This window comes from Convolutriloba macropyga, chromosome 9 (genome assembly GCF_964194025.1).
Source record: "Convolutriloba macropyga chromosome 9, txConMacr16.3, whole genome shotgun sequence".
In the NCBI taxonomy this organism is placed as follows: Eukaryota; Metazoa; Xenacoelomorpha; order Acoela; family Convolutidae; genus Convolutriloba; species Convolutriloba macropyga.
In genome coordinates, this window is record NC_134476.1 from 66,499,047 (window position 1) to 66,517,653 (window position 18,607).

At 37.1% G+C, this 18,607-nt stretch overlaps 1 protein-coding gene across 2 annotated transcripts in view; it reads right to left on the reverse strand.

Moving 5' to 3' along the window:
- Positions 1-3,459: 3,459 nt before the first annotated feature.
- The window catches only part of LOC142345931 (solute carrier family 25 member 36-A-like), a 28,868-nt gene continuing 13,720 nt past the window's right edge, over positions 3,460-18,607 (reverse strand). For both annotated transcript variants that reach the window (XM_075398395.1, XM_075398396.1), the window contains exons 2-6: positions 7,926-8,231; positions 7,479-7,655; positions 6,567-6,644; positions 4,761-5,182; positions 3,460-4,062 (exon numbers count right to left, since the gene is read on the reverse strand). In XM_075398395.1, coding sequence (XP_075254510.1) covers positions 3,851-4,062; positions 4,761-5,182; positions 6,567-6,644; positions 7,479-7,655; positions 7,926-8,231 — 1,195 coding nt within the window. In that variant the 3' untranslated portion in view covers positions 3,460-3,850. The remainder of the gene's footprint in view (positions 4,063-4,760; positions 5,183-6,566; positions 6,645-7,478; positions 7,656-7,925; positions 8,232-18,607) is intronic.

Genomic DNA, 18,607 nt, shown 5'->3' on the forward strand with positions numbered 1-18,607 from the left:
TCGCTTCTGTTTTTGTTCAAGACAGTTCTGAAGTTATCATTAAATTAAATCAAAGTCCACAAATATATCTTGATGACATTCAGTTTAACAAAGCGGCTTTGAACGAGGAAATCAAAAACATACGTAGTGGTGCTAACTCTTTCAATTGAATCAGCCCAAAATTTCTGAAGTCTGCTTTACCGTATGTTTCGATTCAAAGTTTATTTATTTTCAGTTGCTCTGTTAGAAATATGTGAACTTCCCAGTTTGTGGAGAAAAGTGCAAGTGCAACCCCATTTTAAAAGCGGTAACAAGTTAGATATCAAGAACTACCGACCGATTGCCAAGCTTAGCCCCTAGTCAAAATTATTTGAGCGCATGGTGTATAAACAGTTCTCTATATCTCTGCAACAAAAACTTTGAGTTGAGCAACATGGTTTTAGGGATAATTGTTCAACCATCAACCAATTGCTTCTCTACTGCAAGAGGTTTTATGAGTTAATTGAGGTAAACAACATGCCGATGGCAGTGTATCTCGACATGACAAAAGCCTTTGATGACATCAATTTTAATATCATACTTAAAGTTATGCCGATTGCAATTTGTTAGTGCTTTCTTGAGTTTTTTCGTCATATTTGACTGATCGACAGCAAAGAGTTCTAATAGCTTGGGGGAAAATCGAACTTCCGACCAATCAACAGCGGTGGGTTTCAAGAATCAGTTTTACAGTGCTTCCTTTTCCGTTTATACAAATGACCTACACGAAGTAATTGTCAGTGAGTGCTATTTATACGCAGCTGACACACAAATCATCAGCACTGTGGACAAATAAATGCAACTGGAAAAAGATATTGAAAATGCTATTGTTCAGAGCAAGGAGAATATTCAATTTCAATAAGTTTAAGAAATGCAACTTTCCTACACTAATGCGACTTTCCCTACAAAAAAAATCAAAACAAGCAATTTTTGCGTCCTCTTACAATTGAGTCATCTCACAGGAAAAACACCTCAAAGACCTTGGCACTTATTTTTCAGAAAAGTTATCGTGGGATTATCACATTCTCCTAAAATATATTTTTCTCCTAAAATGTAATCAGGTATCTAAAGAGATCAATCCAAAGTGAAATAAAAATTTCAGTAAAATGCAATCTAGTCAAAAAATACATATTGGCCTTGTTTTATGGCTCAAATATTTGGTAACCTCGTAAAACTATCGTCAGGGAAATGGGAAGGTTTTAGTGGAAAAGTTTAAAATGGATACAATCAAGCAGTCATTTTACTGAAAGATACAATGATTGTCCTAGACCAGTATATTTACTTCCCCTCACATGTCAACTTGCCTTCATAGATCTCGTGGTTTTCAACAATATTTTGACCGCTAAACTTCCATTTTAGGCAGAGCAATTTTGGCTAATGAGAAATAGACATCCCAAAACACGATCTAACGAGAAAATATTTTATACTCAAACGAATGTAATCGCCAGCTTTGCCGAAGTAATTTTTTCTACCGGTTTACCAACTACAACATTTCGATGTCACTGGCGTGTGATTTTCTCAATTTTAATCCATATTCAAGTCCTCTCAAGCTCAAAAGAGAATTCAAAGAATATTTATTTGACTTAGCTAAGAAGAATTTTAAATACAAATCATAATCATATGAATGGACAGTGTTTCAGGGAAATGAAATTCACGCCCCGTTAGAGAATTACTAAGCTTGGAGAAACAAAGTTTGGCGAAATTCATTATTACTATTATAAAAAATTTCGCTCGCTTACAGATCTTTTCACACCTGAATTTCTCGCTGTCTAGAAAATAGTTATAACATAGCCGGCAGATTGCCGGAATAGCTGCGAAAGAACAGACCTGCGTGTGTCATATAGTAGATAGAAACAGATACAGATCTAAACTGAAAAAAAAATTGACGCCGCTCAAAAAACTAGGTAAAAAACATTCAGCGATGAATTAATAAAACTTGTTAAAATGCATTCCACAGAAGCCTCTTATTAGAGACCTTTACTGCACATATGAGTTCCTTTGACCTTAACCAAATTCAAATTAAACTTAAGTTTTAAAGTGAAAAGTCATTTTATTGAGTGAGGTAAGTCACGTATGATCAAAATCTAATCACGCAAATAACCTAAAAACTTTCGCTAAAGCGAGTGAGAAATGACGTCACGCGCGCAAATACCGTTAGTGAGAGGAAAAAGTCATTCAGAAAATTTGACTTTTTCAGCTTTGCTGTGTGAACAAATGTAAAACGAAAAAAGAGCGTCAGACGACGAAACAAAAAAACATAGCAGGACAAGTCCTGACGTACAATTCAAAGAATTTTTATTGACTTAACGAACAACTAGACCTAGAATGGACAATGAGTGAATTGGGAAAACCATTTCTAAAAAAATCAGATGAAAAAAACAAAAAAAAACAGAAAATCAATGTCAAAATGCTGCTAGTGAGAACAAAAAACCACTAGTGAGATATGTAATTTTTTTTCTAACAAAAAACTAGGTCCAGAATGAGCTGTGAATGGATTGAGAAAACTATTTAGAAAAAAAACCGATCCAAAAAATCGAAAAAACAGTAAAAATAAGAGTGAAATTGCCGCATGTGAACAAAAAACCACTATCGAGAAACCGAATTTTTGTTCAAACACCGTTTTCTCACTCTACTTTAAAATTAGAGCGAAAAAAATTCACGCCGCAAAACCACTCGCTTTTTCGCTCCATTTCCTGTTTCGGCGTGACCAAAATCACCACTCCAATTTGACTTCAAAAATCATGAAAATGTGTGAACAGATCTTGAAAAAAAAAAGACAGCGCCCCAATACAATTCAAATTCTTTGAATTGTAAAAAAACCAAGAGCACCGCAATATAGCTACGCTCAGCTTACAGCTTCGCAGCTATAATAAACAAAAAACCACTCGTTTCGCTCCACTCTTCATTTTATTGAGCAATAAAATCACACCAAATTTTTTCACGCGTTTCATTTCTCGCTTCAAAATTCACTCCAAAAAAATTGATAAAAAAAGGACTTCTCCAATACCCCTCTCCGAGTCGTACAAAAAGACAGTACCAATACCAAATTCTTAAAACCATTTCCTATACACCTGTCTACTCTTTTTGACACTTTTCCATTAACCATCGTCCTTTTAAATTGCCAAAGTATGATGAACTAAACAGTTGTTTGTGGTAACACTAATTCCTGTTTGTGTCTCCCGCCATTTGTCAACACGGGTGTCATCTGTCTCAACACATGATGTTCACTTGTAAACAAAAAAAATCTATCATCTAATTTGAACTAAATCATTTCTATTCCACATTCTCACATAACAAAGAATACAATTGTCATTTGCACCCATTTCCTCATTGCCGTTATAATTTCAAACGCCCTAACATTTCCATATATACCAAACTAAGTTTTTTTTAAAAAAAAAGTCAAATGGCAAGCGACAGATAAGAGAATTTTTGAGATATGAGTAGAAAAAACGTTAACAACTTTTAAAAGTCTTAGAAATTATAACGGCAATAATCATAAGACATCACTTTGAAGTTTCAATAGAAGCTTTTTAGCACATTTCAAAGTCTATCGCAGAATTTCCCAATACAAATTCAGCATTCGGAACAGTCATACACCTCGTTTCATTTCGAAGCAACATAAATATTTATAGTGACAGGTAAACTTTATGACCAAACAACATAAATCTTCGACCGTTTACAGTTTCAAGATGCAAATATTCTTAAAGTTTCAACAAGATCTACACATTCGCAATTCGGAAAAGACAACTTTAGATCCCATTTAGTTTTTATAAGGCAAACAAGTTTTATCAAGCCGTCGTCCTCTGGAACATTTGGGGTTAATCCAACATATGGTTCAGTTTTCTAAGGCGAATTGTTTGCTGAAGTAAGACATAAGTGTCTCGTAGACAATGAACACGGCAGCCACATTGGGCACTTTTTTGAGTAATTCGACTTGGAGTCCTCTGTAGAAGCCCTTTGGTCCCTCCCTCTCGTACACTCTCTTGAAACAGTCCACCAGACTCGAATAGTTAGCATCTACTTGTCGCATTCGGGTACGAACCACTTCTAAATAACAACACAAATATCAACAAACGTCCACCGCTTGGGTATGTGTAAATGGCACGAAGTTCCAATATTCCCCTTTTAAAATGGGTCAAAAGCCATCTGATTTAAAGTTTCATTTCTGCAATCATAGTTAGGCATAACAGGCATAACCCTTCTTTGAAAGGAATATATCAAGCTATATTACACTTGAGGTTATATTACAAACAAATGTATAATTCAAAGAAATTCTGCGAGTAAAAAATCTGAATGTTTCTCGCACACATATTTCTCTTTAATTAGCAAATAAGTTGAATGAATTAGAAATGAAACTCGATGTGTATCTCAGCAGGTATATGAATTACTCTTTATTTAATAAATGAGGTTCTACATGTAAATTGGCTATTTTATAGTCATGAGCTTCTACAGCCTCTCACTACTAAGGAGCTAATTGGCTCAAAACTGATATTGAACAGATAATGACGTTTGCTCAACAAAATTTGTTTCCTTATGACATCAAAAAATAGGAAAATTGTTCTAGGAAATCCGATCATTATGTCTATACTTATGCATTGCAAACGTGTTTTTTAATGAACACAAAATGAATTGCATTTATAATGAAAAGGCTGGAGTAACCGAAATTGAGCCAAGTGCTTTTTCCAGCCAAAAAGTATCGATTTTAGTGATATGTTTGCAAAATAGAACATAGCAGAGGTACTAACCATGAGGGTAGGCACAAGTCGTGGCCACAACACGTGAAAAAATGGCGGATATTCCGACCAAAGCGGAATTCTTTGCATCGATGTCATTGCTCAAATACTTCTCTCTTCTCAGATACCATTTAATATTCTCATACATGAGGAAATAGAGAGCAGTCTCTGTCAGTCCCAAATAAGTCGCACTTAATCCTCTGAAGAAGCCACTAACACCATGCGCATAATAGATCTCATAAAAGCACTCTTTAACAGACACTCTCTGGGTTGATAACTGCAGCCGGGTTCTGATCATGAAGAGAGGCGAGATGGTGGTTGCTTGGATGAAGCCAGCAGAGATTGAGGCTGAAAGGATGTTTGCGTGGGAGTGTAATGGGAAGAATATTGTGTAGAAGTCTTTGAAGACTGAATAGAAACCAAAGTAAAGAGATCTGAAACAGAAATTAAAGGATATTTGAGGACCACCTTTTCAAAAAGTACATTTTCAAACACATGAAAACATAGCTGGCAGATTGCCAGGAAATAGCCGCAATAGCTTTGTAGATCTGCAGTCTAAAAAAAACAGTTAAAAGACAGACCAAAAAAATTGTCTTTTCATTGAAGGCTGATATGTTACATTTTGATTTAAAATCTGTATAAGTTTTTGCTGCCTCTATTAGCTGCTCTCTAATAACCTTCATTTAGAGTGACACACATCCATTTGACCTTATCTCTTTGAATTAAAGTAAAGAAACGTCAATTTCAAAGAGAGGAATTCATTTTTGAGAATGAGGCAAGTCAAGTGTAACCAAAAATTTAATCACGCAAATGAACAAAAGAATTCGCTCAACTAAGAGCGAAAAATGACGTCACGCACGCAATTCAGTTGAAATTGCATGAACGAATGAACAAAAGTGGGTGTGACGACGAAATAAAAAACATAACAGGACAAGTCCTGACGTACAATTCAAAGAATTTTCATTGACTTAACAAACAACTAGACTTAGAACGGACAATGAGTGAATTGGGAAAACCATTTCAAAAAAAATCAGATGAAAAAAACAAAAAAAAAACAGAAAATCAAAGTCAAAATGCTGCTTGGGAGAACAAAAAACCGCTAGTGAGATATGTAATTTTGATTCTAACAAAAAACTAGGTCCAGAATGAGCTGTGAATGGATTGGGAAAACTATTTAGAAAAAAATCCGATCCACAAAATCGAAAAAACAGTAAAACTCAGAGTGAAATTGCCGCATGTGAACAAAAAACCACTCGCGAGAAACTGAATTTTTGTTCAAACACCGTTTTCGCACTCTACTTTAAAATTAGAGCGAAAAAATTCACGCCGCAAAACCACTCGCTTTTTCACTCCATTTCCTGTTTCGGCGTGGCCAAAATCACTACTCCAATTTGACTTCAAAAATCATGAAAATGTGTGAACAGATCTTAAAAAAAACAGCGCCCCAATACAATTCAAATTCTTTGAATTGTAAAAACCAAGAGAAGGCTAATAATAGCCCCAGCTATCACTGTGCGGCTATTAAAAATTAACGTCATGATCACAGTTTAAAACTAGTAGACTATAGTCATTACCGTCATCATCTATCTGATTTAACCAAGAAAATAGCTGTTTGATTTATGATTGGTATAATGAGATAATAGATGCAGCCGAATCAAGTTAACCAAGCGCCAAGATCTTCAAATAGTTTGATAAGAATATTTTGAAAAATTAAGAGAAATGAAAATCAAATACATATACAATGTTTTGTAAAAAGCAGTTCCAATTATTTACGTTTGAGTTGGATCATTGATATTGAATTTTTGAGTGTGAACTTACTTGGAAGGAGCGACAGCTGCTAGTGATGGAAGCAGTCCTTTGAATAAGGAAGCAAAGCCTTCATTCTTAACTGAAGACCTGAAACATTTTATAATTTTTTACTTCAAAAGAGATTCATTTGATACAACTCTAATTACGATAGATTACTATTCATATGAAAAAAAAGACCGATTGTCTGTATTTTGCACAATTCTCAATACAATACAACTGAGGCTGTAGTGTACTATAAGTCTGTTTTAAGTTATGAATAAGTAACGAACAGAAAAGTCACTGAGAAAATCTGTCATTAGTCCACAATCGTGCTACAGTTCCAGGTACCAGCCAAAATTTCTTCGCCCATTGCAAAATCCAATTAAAAAAAAAACCCAAAATTTTACATAGGAAATAAACCCCCACATGACCATTAAAGGACTCCGCATTTAGCGCCTTTGGCCAAGTCTCTTAGAAAAGTGTGGGACTTGATGTAAAACTATTGCATCCGAACAAATTATCACGACCGAAAGTCAATGTAAAATTTCCGTGGGGCTTTATTTCAGTGGGAGAGGGGGGGTATTTCCTATCTTAAATTAGGTTTTTTTCATGGGGGTTTATTTCCTAGACCCAAAATTTTGTAGTTGCTTCAGCAGATTCGCCTAACCTAGCTTGAAGCAAGTTTGAAAATGCCAGTAGTTTTAAAATCTGGCATTCTAGAATCTTGACAATACAGAGGTCTGGCAATTTAAAAAAATGCATGCGAATGTTTAATTCTTTAATTGCATTAACAATCTCGGATAACAATTGACTTCCCAAGCAATGTTGATGTTTTATGATAATCTCAAGATATTTCAAGTTTTGCAAAGAGATGTCAAGATCATGCATGTCTTATAAAGGTGCATCAAGTTTCTATTCACTGGGAAGTGTTAATCAATTTACCTGAAAACGTGAACAACTGAGGACTTGTCGACTACAGACTTGACGAGTTTTCCTCTCGCTTTCACTTTCCGTCTCACGACCTCACTCGCATCTCCAAACACGAACACGAATGGACGCAATTGGACTATCCCTTTCTTATTAGCACAGCTACCACTCTCTCCTAGCACCGACAGTGCCCTGAAAAACAGAGTAGCTTGTTCAAACCGATCAAATAATTGAATTCAATTACAAGTAAGGACTCTCTAGCCTAATCATCCATTCATCTTTAAAAACAAAATTTCTTTTAAAATACCGAAGAAGAGTCGGATTACATTCAGCCTGGTAAAAAAAAACTGTGGGGCAAACAGAATAGATCCAAAATCTCACACTATGTGTCAGCAGTTTGACGCAAATTTAGAAAATGCTTAAGCGCTTTAATTCCATCAATTCAGCAACATGTTCATCTACCTGTTGAAGTCGAAGTGAGCATTGTACATCTGCTGACATCTTGGCACTTTGAATGTTGCAGATGATGATGATGAGGGAACAGGGTTTGGATGGGTTGTCTGAAATGCAGCCCACATCTGACTAGAGTTAGCTGGGTGAAATGAAGTTGATGGGGATGGTTTTGCGAAGAGATTAGACTTGGGGGCTCCTGAGGTTAGCGTGGTGGGGTTTGGATGTTGTGTGTTTAAGTAGGAGTGTGTGGATTGCAGTCGTGTCTTGATGACGTCAAAGGGACACGCCACTGTGGCTCCGGCCATCGCAGCAACCCTGCACATGAACAAAGAACCCATCAAATACATTTAAATATTACACACACACGCGCACACACACAAAAAAAACAAACATAACGGACTAACGTCGGGCGAATTGCTCTCAAACGACGGGTGAGCGGTTGGCTTCGTCAGTAGCTCGGCTTTAGCTTAATTGAAGGGGCGTAAGTGAGCGCAGCGGGGGGAGAGGTGCACCGGGGGGCTGATGGGGTGGCAACAGTAGGGGGGGGGGGGTCAATCTCTGAGAACCGCCCTTCGCACCATGAGTATAGGTCTCCAAAACAGATTCTGTGACTAGTGAGCTGATAGGCTCTAAGAGCACTTAATGCCCCGTGGGCGCTACCTGTTTATCCCGTTTCTGAGGACGAGAAGTCAAATGCTTCAGACAAAAAATTGGTTAAGCGAAAAATCGCATTAAAAAAGACCGACAGGACTAATATAATTGCTACAAACTTCGTTTGAGAGCAATTAAAAAATGTCCACTTAGGTATTTAACTATCGGGATTGATCAAAATCCTTGTTTTCTGCACATAAACACTTGATATTTTTATCTCTATGCATTTATTGCAGCAACAAAAAAAGACAGATCATCAGATAGTTTTAAGCTAATTAAACAAAAAAAAACAATCGAGTAGAGTTAAACAAAACAGAATTAAACTATTGAAACGTCAGTTGTTTTAGTATATATGCTTTAATATACATTTATACAGTTTTTGGCGTAATTAATAAGTTGGAATATTCACAACTTAAGACCACTTGATTACACACCACCTACACACCTTTGAAGAGAACAAACTTTTTGACCCTACCCCCCTTGAGGGCGGGGGGGGGGGGTGGAGGAACTATATACTCAAATGTACTTTTTTGTTCAGACAATTTTGACCGCTCGATATATTCATCTTAGAGTTGTGAGTGCTATCATTTTAAAAAGCCCCTCCAGCGTAGAATATGGAATTGAAAAGATTTTCTTAAATTCGTTTTCTAGAGCGAGTTATCGTGGTTTTTGTGCATATTACACTTATTTGAGTTATTTTTATTCACTTTTTCCAGAACTTTTGCCTCAAATTTCGTCAGTTTTGCTATGATATGAAAGACAAAAAATATTGTTGACTACTTTTATTTAATTTTTTGGCTAAATATTTCAAAATTCAGTCTTTTTCATCAGCAATTGCCCGCAATAAGCTTCTTTAGTTCACTTTGATTAAATTTGCTCGAAGTACACACCCAAGAACAACTAACACAATCTTTGTATACTACAGAGGGAGCTAGTTCTACCTCCACTTCTATTGAGGGTAGTCTGAAAATAAAATATTGCCGTTTTTGCTAATTTTACTCTATGATACCCAAAAACTCAGCATTATTTTTTGATCTTTTAACTAACAAGTTATCTAGATCTATAACATTCGAAACAATTGAGTTTTCTTAATGGAACAGCAATAGCAAGGCTGGTTTTGATCCTATCTTGGACTGTTACAATTCAAAAAAATCGGATTGTAATCAGCCGGTCTTTTATTTAAAAAAAATTGTATTTAGTTTCTTCGCTCGGAAGATTATGGTTGTTTTCACTTTAAAAAAAGCTTGATTTTTAGATAACAATGTCTTATTGACTTTGCCACTATTGTTCTTTTAATTTCATCCACTTGTAGGTTAGTTTCAGCAAAGAAAGAATGATTCTTCTTCCTCTTCTTTCTACTCAATTAAAAATTAATCTTTGTTGCGGTTTTACGCGTTAAGTTATGGTTTTCTGGCTCTGATACTTAGCTTTCACAATTTTTTTAGGCATTGGACCTTTTTCACGTTTTTTTCTCGTTTTGTCACATTATCACATTATTGACAGTTCAAGTATTACAGTATTGGCGTTCAAAATAAGGCATATTTGAGCATATAATAGTCTTAAAAGCAGAGATTTTGTTTTAACGGCTTTGACACCCCTTTCTAGCAGAATTTGATTGAATAGTTTAAATCTGTCTTTAACTGTCGTTTTTACTTTGTCTTTTAGTCGCATAACTTTTCCTGGATAATAAAACGTTCCATTGGCTTTTTATGGAGGAATAGATGGGACTAAATTTTAATTTGAATGGATAGCTGATAGCTTTCATTACTTTGAAAAAAATTGATTTCAAAATCAAAAAAAATCTTTAACTTTGGATTTTCAAACTTTTTCGTCTATTTGTTACCTAGTCTCGTTCAATACAGGTCACAGATTACATTATTGTCCTCAAAGGAAGGTACAAGTTAACAAAATGTTTAAGAATTTAAGGTTTTTCGCAAAAAAAAGTAAACTAACTTTTGATTTTTTTTCTATAATTTACGTTCTTTTTGCAGACGATATATTCTGAATAATTAAAGGTCTCAAGCGCTTCCTTCAGACGACTAAACGAACCTATTAACTTATTTCATTTTGTTGCTGATGGCTTTTATGACTTTGAAAATAATTTTCCATCTGTTCCTCATTTGGTAGACATTTATGCCAAAACTGTGGATGACCGGTGTCGAACTTTAAGTTGAAACTTGAAATTATCTATTTTGTGATGAAATAAATTTTTAGTAGTGACCAAGTTGTAGCTATTTGTTCAACTGTAAAGTTATGCAGAACGTCAACAGTTGCTGTATGTTTGGACCACATAACTGATTTTCTTACATCGCCGATCACTCTCTGCTATTGCCTCATACTAATTTCAGCAACTCGTTCTGTATCTATCAGAAGAGACTGTGAATCCCAACGAACATGCAGTTGGTGCATGACTTGGTGAGAGTGAGCTGAGGAAGCGTCTATTCCCAAACCAGAAACACGCAGTCATTGAGAGCTTGATAGAAATGTCATTATTACATTCACTAAATTGACTTCATTATGCATTTCAGAAAGAGTATTATTATCTGTGTTCAACAAAATTTGGTCAATTCACAAAAGTAATTATGCATTTCAAATATAGCTTTAAAAAATAGACTGCTGTTTTTAATTTAAAAAATTGATTCTTTGCGCCAAACAATCTCCCTGACAAACTTGTTGCACAGATTTTGAAGCCGGTGTTGCTCAGTTTCAATTGATAGACGCAAAACTAATTAATCGATTCTATCACCAAAATGGAATCCATCATCTCTCAAACTTCAATTTGGAATTTAATGACAGGAGACATGAATCTATCAATTTTATAAATAGCCTGTCTACCTACCAATCACCTATTAACCATAAATTTATCCACTCTCAAAATATAGTTGACAAGTAGCGTTAACCGACTCGATTGATCTGAAATTATCAATTTAAATGGCAGACAATTATTTGTTCACAACGGTGGGTTGTTCCACTTTCAAACGCCATCAAAGTTTGTACTCTACCATCAAAATCACATGAACAACTACCAAACAAATACAAAACATCAATCGCATATAAACACTATCTATTGGCGACCACAAAACCTATGATCAGTAGATATATATAGTTGCCGTTGATCAAAATCAAAGCCATAATTAATGCAATCAAAATTGTTTTGATGGAAGATTCTTTTGTGGAAATATGTCTACTTCTAATTTTCATGTGCGACAAAAATTTTGAAATAAATCCGGCACATTTGAACTGCAGACTTTGAGTTAACAACGTTGCCCCTCAAGTGGAAAGATGGACAGTTATTTATAGTTTAGAACTAAAATGACCCAATCAAGGTCGGCAAAATGAGAGTTTTATTCTTCTAATTTCGATAGTTGATTGAAGTCACATTTACAAATACTTGGATATTAATAGATCAAAGTGTTCTCAATCTGCTCAAATATATTCAACTTGAGCTCATTTTCTGTTTTATTAAACGATCTTCAAATTATCCAATTAAAATTCTGTATAATTTCAAACAAAAACAACCCGCTCCACGTGAACAGAAATGATATAGCTTGCAAAACCCAGAGGTTAAACTGTTGTCGACAACGACAGGGTAGAGATACTTGAAAAGATGCAAAATTGTAATAAGAACAAACTGTTATTGATTAGATAACGTTGTGTTACGTGCTATGCGCAATTTATGAGCAAGTTTTGTTTTTAATTGAGGAGAGGGCGTAATATGCTTACGGTTGTTTTTTTTTATTTGTTTCACGTGAAAAGAAAAAAAACAATGATTGGCATGAACTAGTTCGTCGCGCATAGAATGTTCTACTTCAGTGTTCTACAGGTTATTTATTTTGAATAAGCATAAGCACAAAAGAATGCTGGCTTTCGTAAACAAGAATTTAGATAACAAGTTTGATAATTCTAATTGATACATAGTTTGAATTTGAGAAATCTCTTATCTTTGTTCCGACACCTTTGTGGGTGAAGGAACCATGTTCAACTGGGTTTTTTTGTTCAATCATTATGACGATGCTAAATTTTGATTGGTTGAAAAAGACTTTTGTAAATTCATACAGCACGCATTTATTATCTTGAAATTCATACAGACGATTCTGCTCAGTACAGTTCAGTTGCTTAATAAATTACTTGAATTGAAAACTTGTAGCAGAAAAAGAGCGTTTTTACCGAACCCGCGCTCCGAATAGCACTTAGCAAAAACTTGTAATTAAAAGCCTTTATTAGAAAGGATATTGCAACGATAACTCGTCTCCATACAATATAGCACTTGGCACTAGCACCTACACAGCCGCCTCTAAAAGATAGAAAAGGTAGAAGCAAACTAAGAAGAGAGTTATCAGATGGCGACAGAGATGTTGAACGCTTACTTCTGTTAAAAAGAAAGAAAAATTTGCAACTGATGGAATTAGCCATTAACGGAAAAACTTACAATCTTCGAATCATTAGAAAAACAAACACCGGAATTAGCCTTTATTTTATCGCACAAGAAGACAATCAAACCGATATCAAACGGATCCGTATTACAAAAGACTCAGAACTTTACAATTTCTGTCAAAACTACCGAATTCGAGAAATTAACCAAACCACAAGCACAAACCAACTTTACCCATTCAAAATTATTTGAGCATCAACCTCTTTGTTTTGCTAGCAAAGAGAAAATACAACGCAAGCCACAACAGTACTTCTATGACACTATTGGAAGGCTATCATCCTAGAAACCCGTTCGTATTCTTCAACGACAAAACAATCGACAGAAAAGTAAGTCAAAAACTTGCAGCGAAGAACAAAAAAGACCAACCAAATAGCCTAAACTGCAAACTCTGTGACACAGCTAAATTGGAGAAGCGCACAAATTGCTCTTTCCACAAAAACACTTCAACAACGAACTGACTAAAGGAAAATGGCAGATCCAAGTCCGCCTCACGTACATCTGAAAAGGTTCTCAGGACTACCAAACGAAAACTGGCCTGAATTTGAAGGACTACTGAGAGCAAGCATTGCTGTATCTAGAATTCCTGAAGCGAACCACCAACGTGCAAGATATCTTCACCTACACTTAGCCGGTAATGCACTCAACTATTACCTTCGACTAGCCGAAAACACAAGAAACGATCTAGACGATTCGCTTGAACAACTACGCAACCGATATGCAGGAGCAGACCAAAGAAGAAACTTTGAGCTCGATCTGCAATCGAGAAAGTTTGATCCAGTGAAAGAACAACCCGATGACTTCCTCACAGATCTGCAACGCCTCGCCAACCTCGCAATTGTGGACGATGCTGCAGCTCACATAGACCGCACTGACGAAATAACAAGACGAATAAGAGAACAATTCATTCAAGGCATGCCCTTCAAGTACAAGAAAGTGTTGCTGAAAGCGAATGACAACATCACTGTAAACGAACTATGCGCTATCATCAAACGACGAGTCAGAATTGATCAGATAAACCCCGAACCACAATACACCACGGCATTCAATACACTAAACGCATCAGGAAACCCTGCTGTGGCCCAAGCCATAGAAAGCATAATGGCGGCAGGCATAGCATCAATGCAAGTAGCACAGCCACCGCATCAGCGCGTGGAGAGTACTCGGTACCCTAGCTACAGAAGAGGAAATAACTACAGAGGCTACAACCACAACAGACAAACATACCAGTATAATGGAAACCAAAATGGCCGAGGATACAGTAACAACTACAACAGCAGAGGACGTAACCGTGGAAGCTTTCAGAGAGGTCGAGGAAATTATCCGAGAGGAAGGTCAAACTTCCAACGAAACGACCGAAGTAATGGACGTACCGAAAGATCTCCTACACCAATGAGAACATTTTGCAGAACATGTGCTAGCAATGAGCACACTGCCCGAGATTGTCCAGAACGTCAACCAGCATACCGCGATGGAAACATGCCATTCAATCAGCAATCAAAAAACTAAATAACCTGCATGTTTTTCTACAACATATACCAGATAGCATGACAAACTATAGCGAAAATGTATTCATAATACCTCTGCAGTTCGAAACATTAATAATGAAAGCAGTAGCAGACACTGGAGCATTCAGCAGCGCCATGTCAAAGAAACATTTTGATAAAATAAGCAGAAACCTCTACCAAAAACCAGAAAAAACAAATCCTCCTGAAATAAACGTTTCTACAGCTTTCCTACACCAATCACCCATTTTATTTACAGTCCAACTGACATTCAAAATTGGCCATTTACAATTTGAGGAACAGTTCATGGTGTTTGAAACACTTTCCGCTATCCTTCTTGGCTTTCCCTTCTTTGATAAAAATGAGATTATTATTGATACCCACAACAGACTACTCCAAACACCAGAATTTACTTTTCAGCTAAATCTAATGCACATAAAAGGTAACAACAAACAAAAACGTCTCAACAGCCGAAAAAAAATCATGCTCAAAACCAAAACAACCTATACGCTATCACCTGGGGAACAAAAATTTCTGGAACTAATCCCATCGGAGGAAAATGATGCACAAGAACAAATTGGACTCGTAGAGCCTACTGTCAAATTTGAAAAACTGGGCCTTGGTCTAACAAGCACGCTTGACAAACTTACAAAAAACAAAACTACCACCCTACTTGCAATCAATACAACAGAAGTTCCACTGCACATTAGACAAGACACTCCAGTAGCAACATTCGAAATCATCACACCAGAGCAAGCACGCTACCTGATACCACTTGAGCCAAAACTTCTCCCATCAAGCGACTCAAAGAAAACAATAAAGCAAATAGAAAAATCTATAGAGAGAACAGCAAAAGGCGAAATAAATCATATAACAATAAAACACGAAAACGGATTCTGGTTTCCGACCCCAGAAACCAATACCGACACATCGAAGATGAGTGAAGTTGAAAAACGCATATATGACGAACTTGTTAAATTTAAAAATCTTGAAGCAATTCAACCACTCTCGAAAAACGAAGACAGGAAAACTTTTCTTAACGCATTCAAATGGAGCGACAGCGTACTCTCTGACAAAGATAAAGAAAGAACAGAACAGCTTCTAGTCGAATTCAATGACATATTCACAAGGCACCGCCTTGACATTGGCTACACTCACAAATTCTCAGTCAAATTGACACCAGACACAAACAGACCTGTATACTCAAAAACTCAAAGAATTTCAATCCATCTCAAAGACGATTTGCTTGTTGAACTAGCCCTTCTCCAGTACTACGGAGTCATAACAACGCTCCCCTTCAGCCGCTACTCATCTCCAATATTTGCAAAACGGAAGCCAAACGGGAAGCTCAGAATATTAGTAGATCTAAGAAAAATAAACCATCTCATTAGAAACGACTACAACAATAACAATTTCCCGATAGCTACACTAGCAGATGCGGGCACCCACTTAGCCGGCAAGAAACTCTTTTGCAAGATGGATGGCAGCCACGGCTACTTCTCTGTACCAATGGCAGATGAACAATCAGTACAGTTACTGGCCTTCAACTTCGCATCGAGAACATATGCTTTTCAAAGACTAGCCCAAGGACTAAGCAGAAGTGTCAGCGCCTTTAGCTCATTCATGCGTCAAAACCTGGACCCCGTGATAACCGCGGATAAATGCTTTCAGTACGTCGACGACATTGTCATCGGAGCACATGACACAAACGACATGTTGGAAAAACTTCGAGCAGTCTTTACATGCATCCGAGAATCAGGAATGAAACTCGCAACAGACAAATGCGCATTTGGACTCAGAGAAATACAATTCCTTGGTAATACGATAACCTCTGAGGGTCTCACACCAATTACACAGAAGATTACAACCTTTCTGAGAACATTCAGAATGCCGCGAAACCCAAAACAAGTCAAACGAATGATCGGATTTTTTCAATTTTACAAAGCCTTTATCCCTGAACTTGCTGAAAAACTTTTACCGTTCTATCGTCTACTTAAGAAAGACACCAATTTCGTGATAGAAGAAGAACACCAAGTTATGCTGGAAAAGCTCACAAATGATCTAAGAACAGCCTGTGACCTTTCACTCAGATTACCCAAAGTTGACCAGCAATATGTAATAATGGCTGATGCATCCTTTTACGCAGCCGGATACGTACTAATGACAGAAGACTACACAACAAATGATGACAATCAGGAACTGAAAATTTATGCACCCGTCAGTTTCGGATCTAGAATTTTCCACCCAAACCAACTCAAACTTTCGATATATGCGAAAGAATTCCTCGCAGTTCACTTTGCCCTAGATACCTTTGCAAATATTATATGGGGATGTAAAAAACCAATTCTCATTTTGACAGACAACAGATCAGTAACCAGGTTTTTTCAAACAAAAATCATACCGCCAACACTTTGGAATGCTCTCGATCATGTACTCAGCTTCGACATCATACTGGGACACATACCCGGAAAAGCCAATTTAGCAGCGGACTATCTGTCGAGAATACACATAAACCCGAAAGAGAAGCTCGAGCTACGCATCAACTCACGCATACCGATGCACGAAATCGAAATCAACACAGCAGCAGATACACCTGACAATTCAATCAGTTATCTGAGCAGCTCAGAAAATGACGATACCCCCAAAATTATGAAAACATACTTACTTGAGAGAAAACAAACCAGCGGAGGAGATCCTATGAATGTTCGAGCTGACGTTCAACTGCAAATTCTTGCACCTGAAACGCAACAAATAAACGCCATGCATGAACAAAACCCATTGGATGAATTCATCACTCATGGGCACGGACATTTAGACCTCCGTGCCGAACAACAACAAGACAAAGATATCAAACGGGTACTGCTCTGGTTTGAGAGAGGTTCACCGACTACAGGACAATATCTATCCAGTGACCTAAAAAAGTATCTCAAGCAGTTCCCAAGACTATCGATAACAGAAGGCGTCCTTCATCGCAAGTTCTATAACCACACTGGAAACCAATTTATCAAACAATATTGCGTCCCGTCGCACTTACAGAAGGAAGTACTCTACAGAATTCATAACAGTGTCTGGAGTGGGCACAAAGGAGTCTCACTGACAATAGCAGAATTTAGAAAACGATTTTACTTCCCGAACTTCACTGAACGCCTAACAGAATATATCAGAAACTGTCTCACATGCTTGCAAACAAAACCAGCACCAACATCTGCATTGAAACCTCCATTACAACCACTTTCGTCTCTACAAAACTTCCCAGCAGACCTTTTACTAATAGATCTGGTGGGAAAGATGCTCCCTTCTCCCTACACGTACATTCTCTCAGGTATTGACGTGTTCTCGAAGTACCTTTTCGCCACACCTCTTATGAAAGGCGACGCAGACACCGTAGCACGAGCCCTTGTCTCAATTTTTCTGAGACACTCCTACATTCCCTCAAGAATCATATGTGACCTTGGAACTGCGTTTACATCCGAATTAATGAGCGAACTAGCAAACCTATTGGAGGTAGAGCTCAAACATTGCACACTGAAACATGCGCAAACCATTGGCTTACTTGAAAGAAACCACGCACCGCTCAAACAAATCTTGCGAATTAACGAAAACCAAACTTCCTCGGACTGGCATAGATACGTTGACATTGCAGTATTCATACACAACACAACATTTGCACCAGCTCTTGGGTGCACGCCATCTGACGTCTTTCACGGCAGAACACCGATAAATCCTTTGGACCTCAGATTTCAGAATACAAAATTATGGGAGTCTCACCCAAAATACGACTGCATTAAAGAGCTACAAGACAAAACTACGGAGCTTTTCTCCAGCGTAAAAGACAACCTTATCTCGTCTTATCTAAAATATAAAAAGTACTATGACAGAAAAGCCAACGCCACACCACTAAAACCCAAATCATACTGCCTGATCCTTGACCCAAAAAGCACAACACAAGTAGCAGTGATGAATAAACAGCAAAGCAGGTGGATACCATTATACAGAGTAGAAAAATTGCTCACGAATGCAAACTACATTGTACGCAAAACCAACACAAATTACACGCAATGTATCCATCGAATGAGACTTCGACCTGTGAAACCTCAATATCAAGT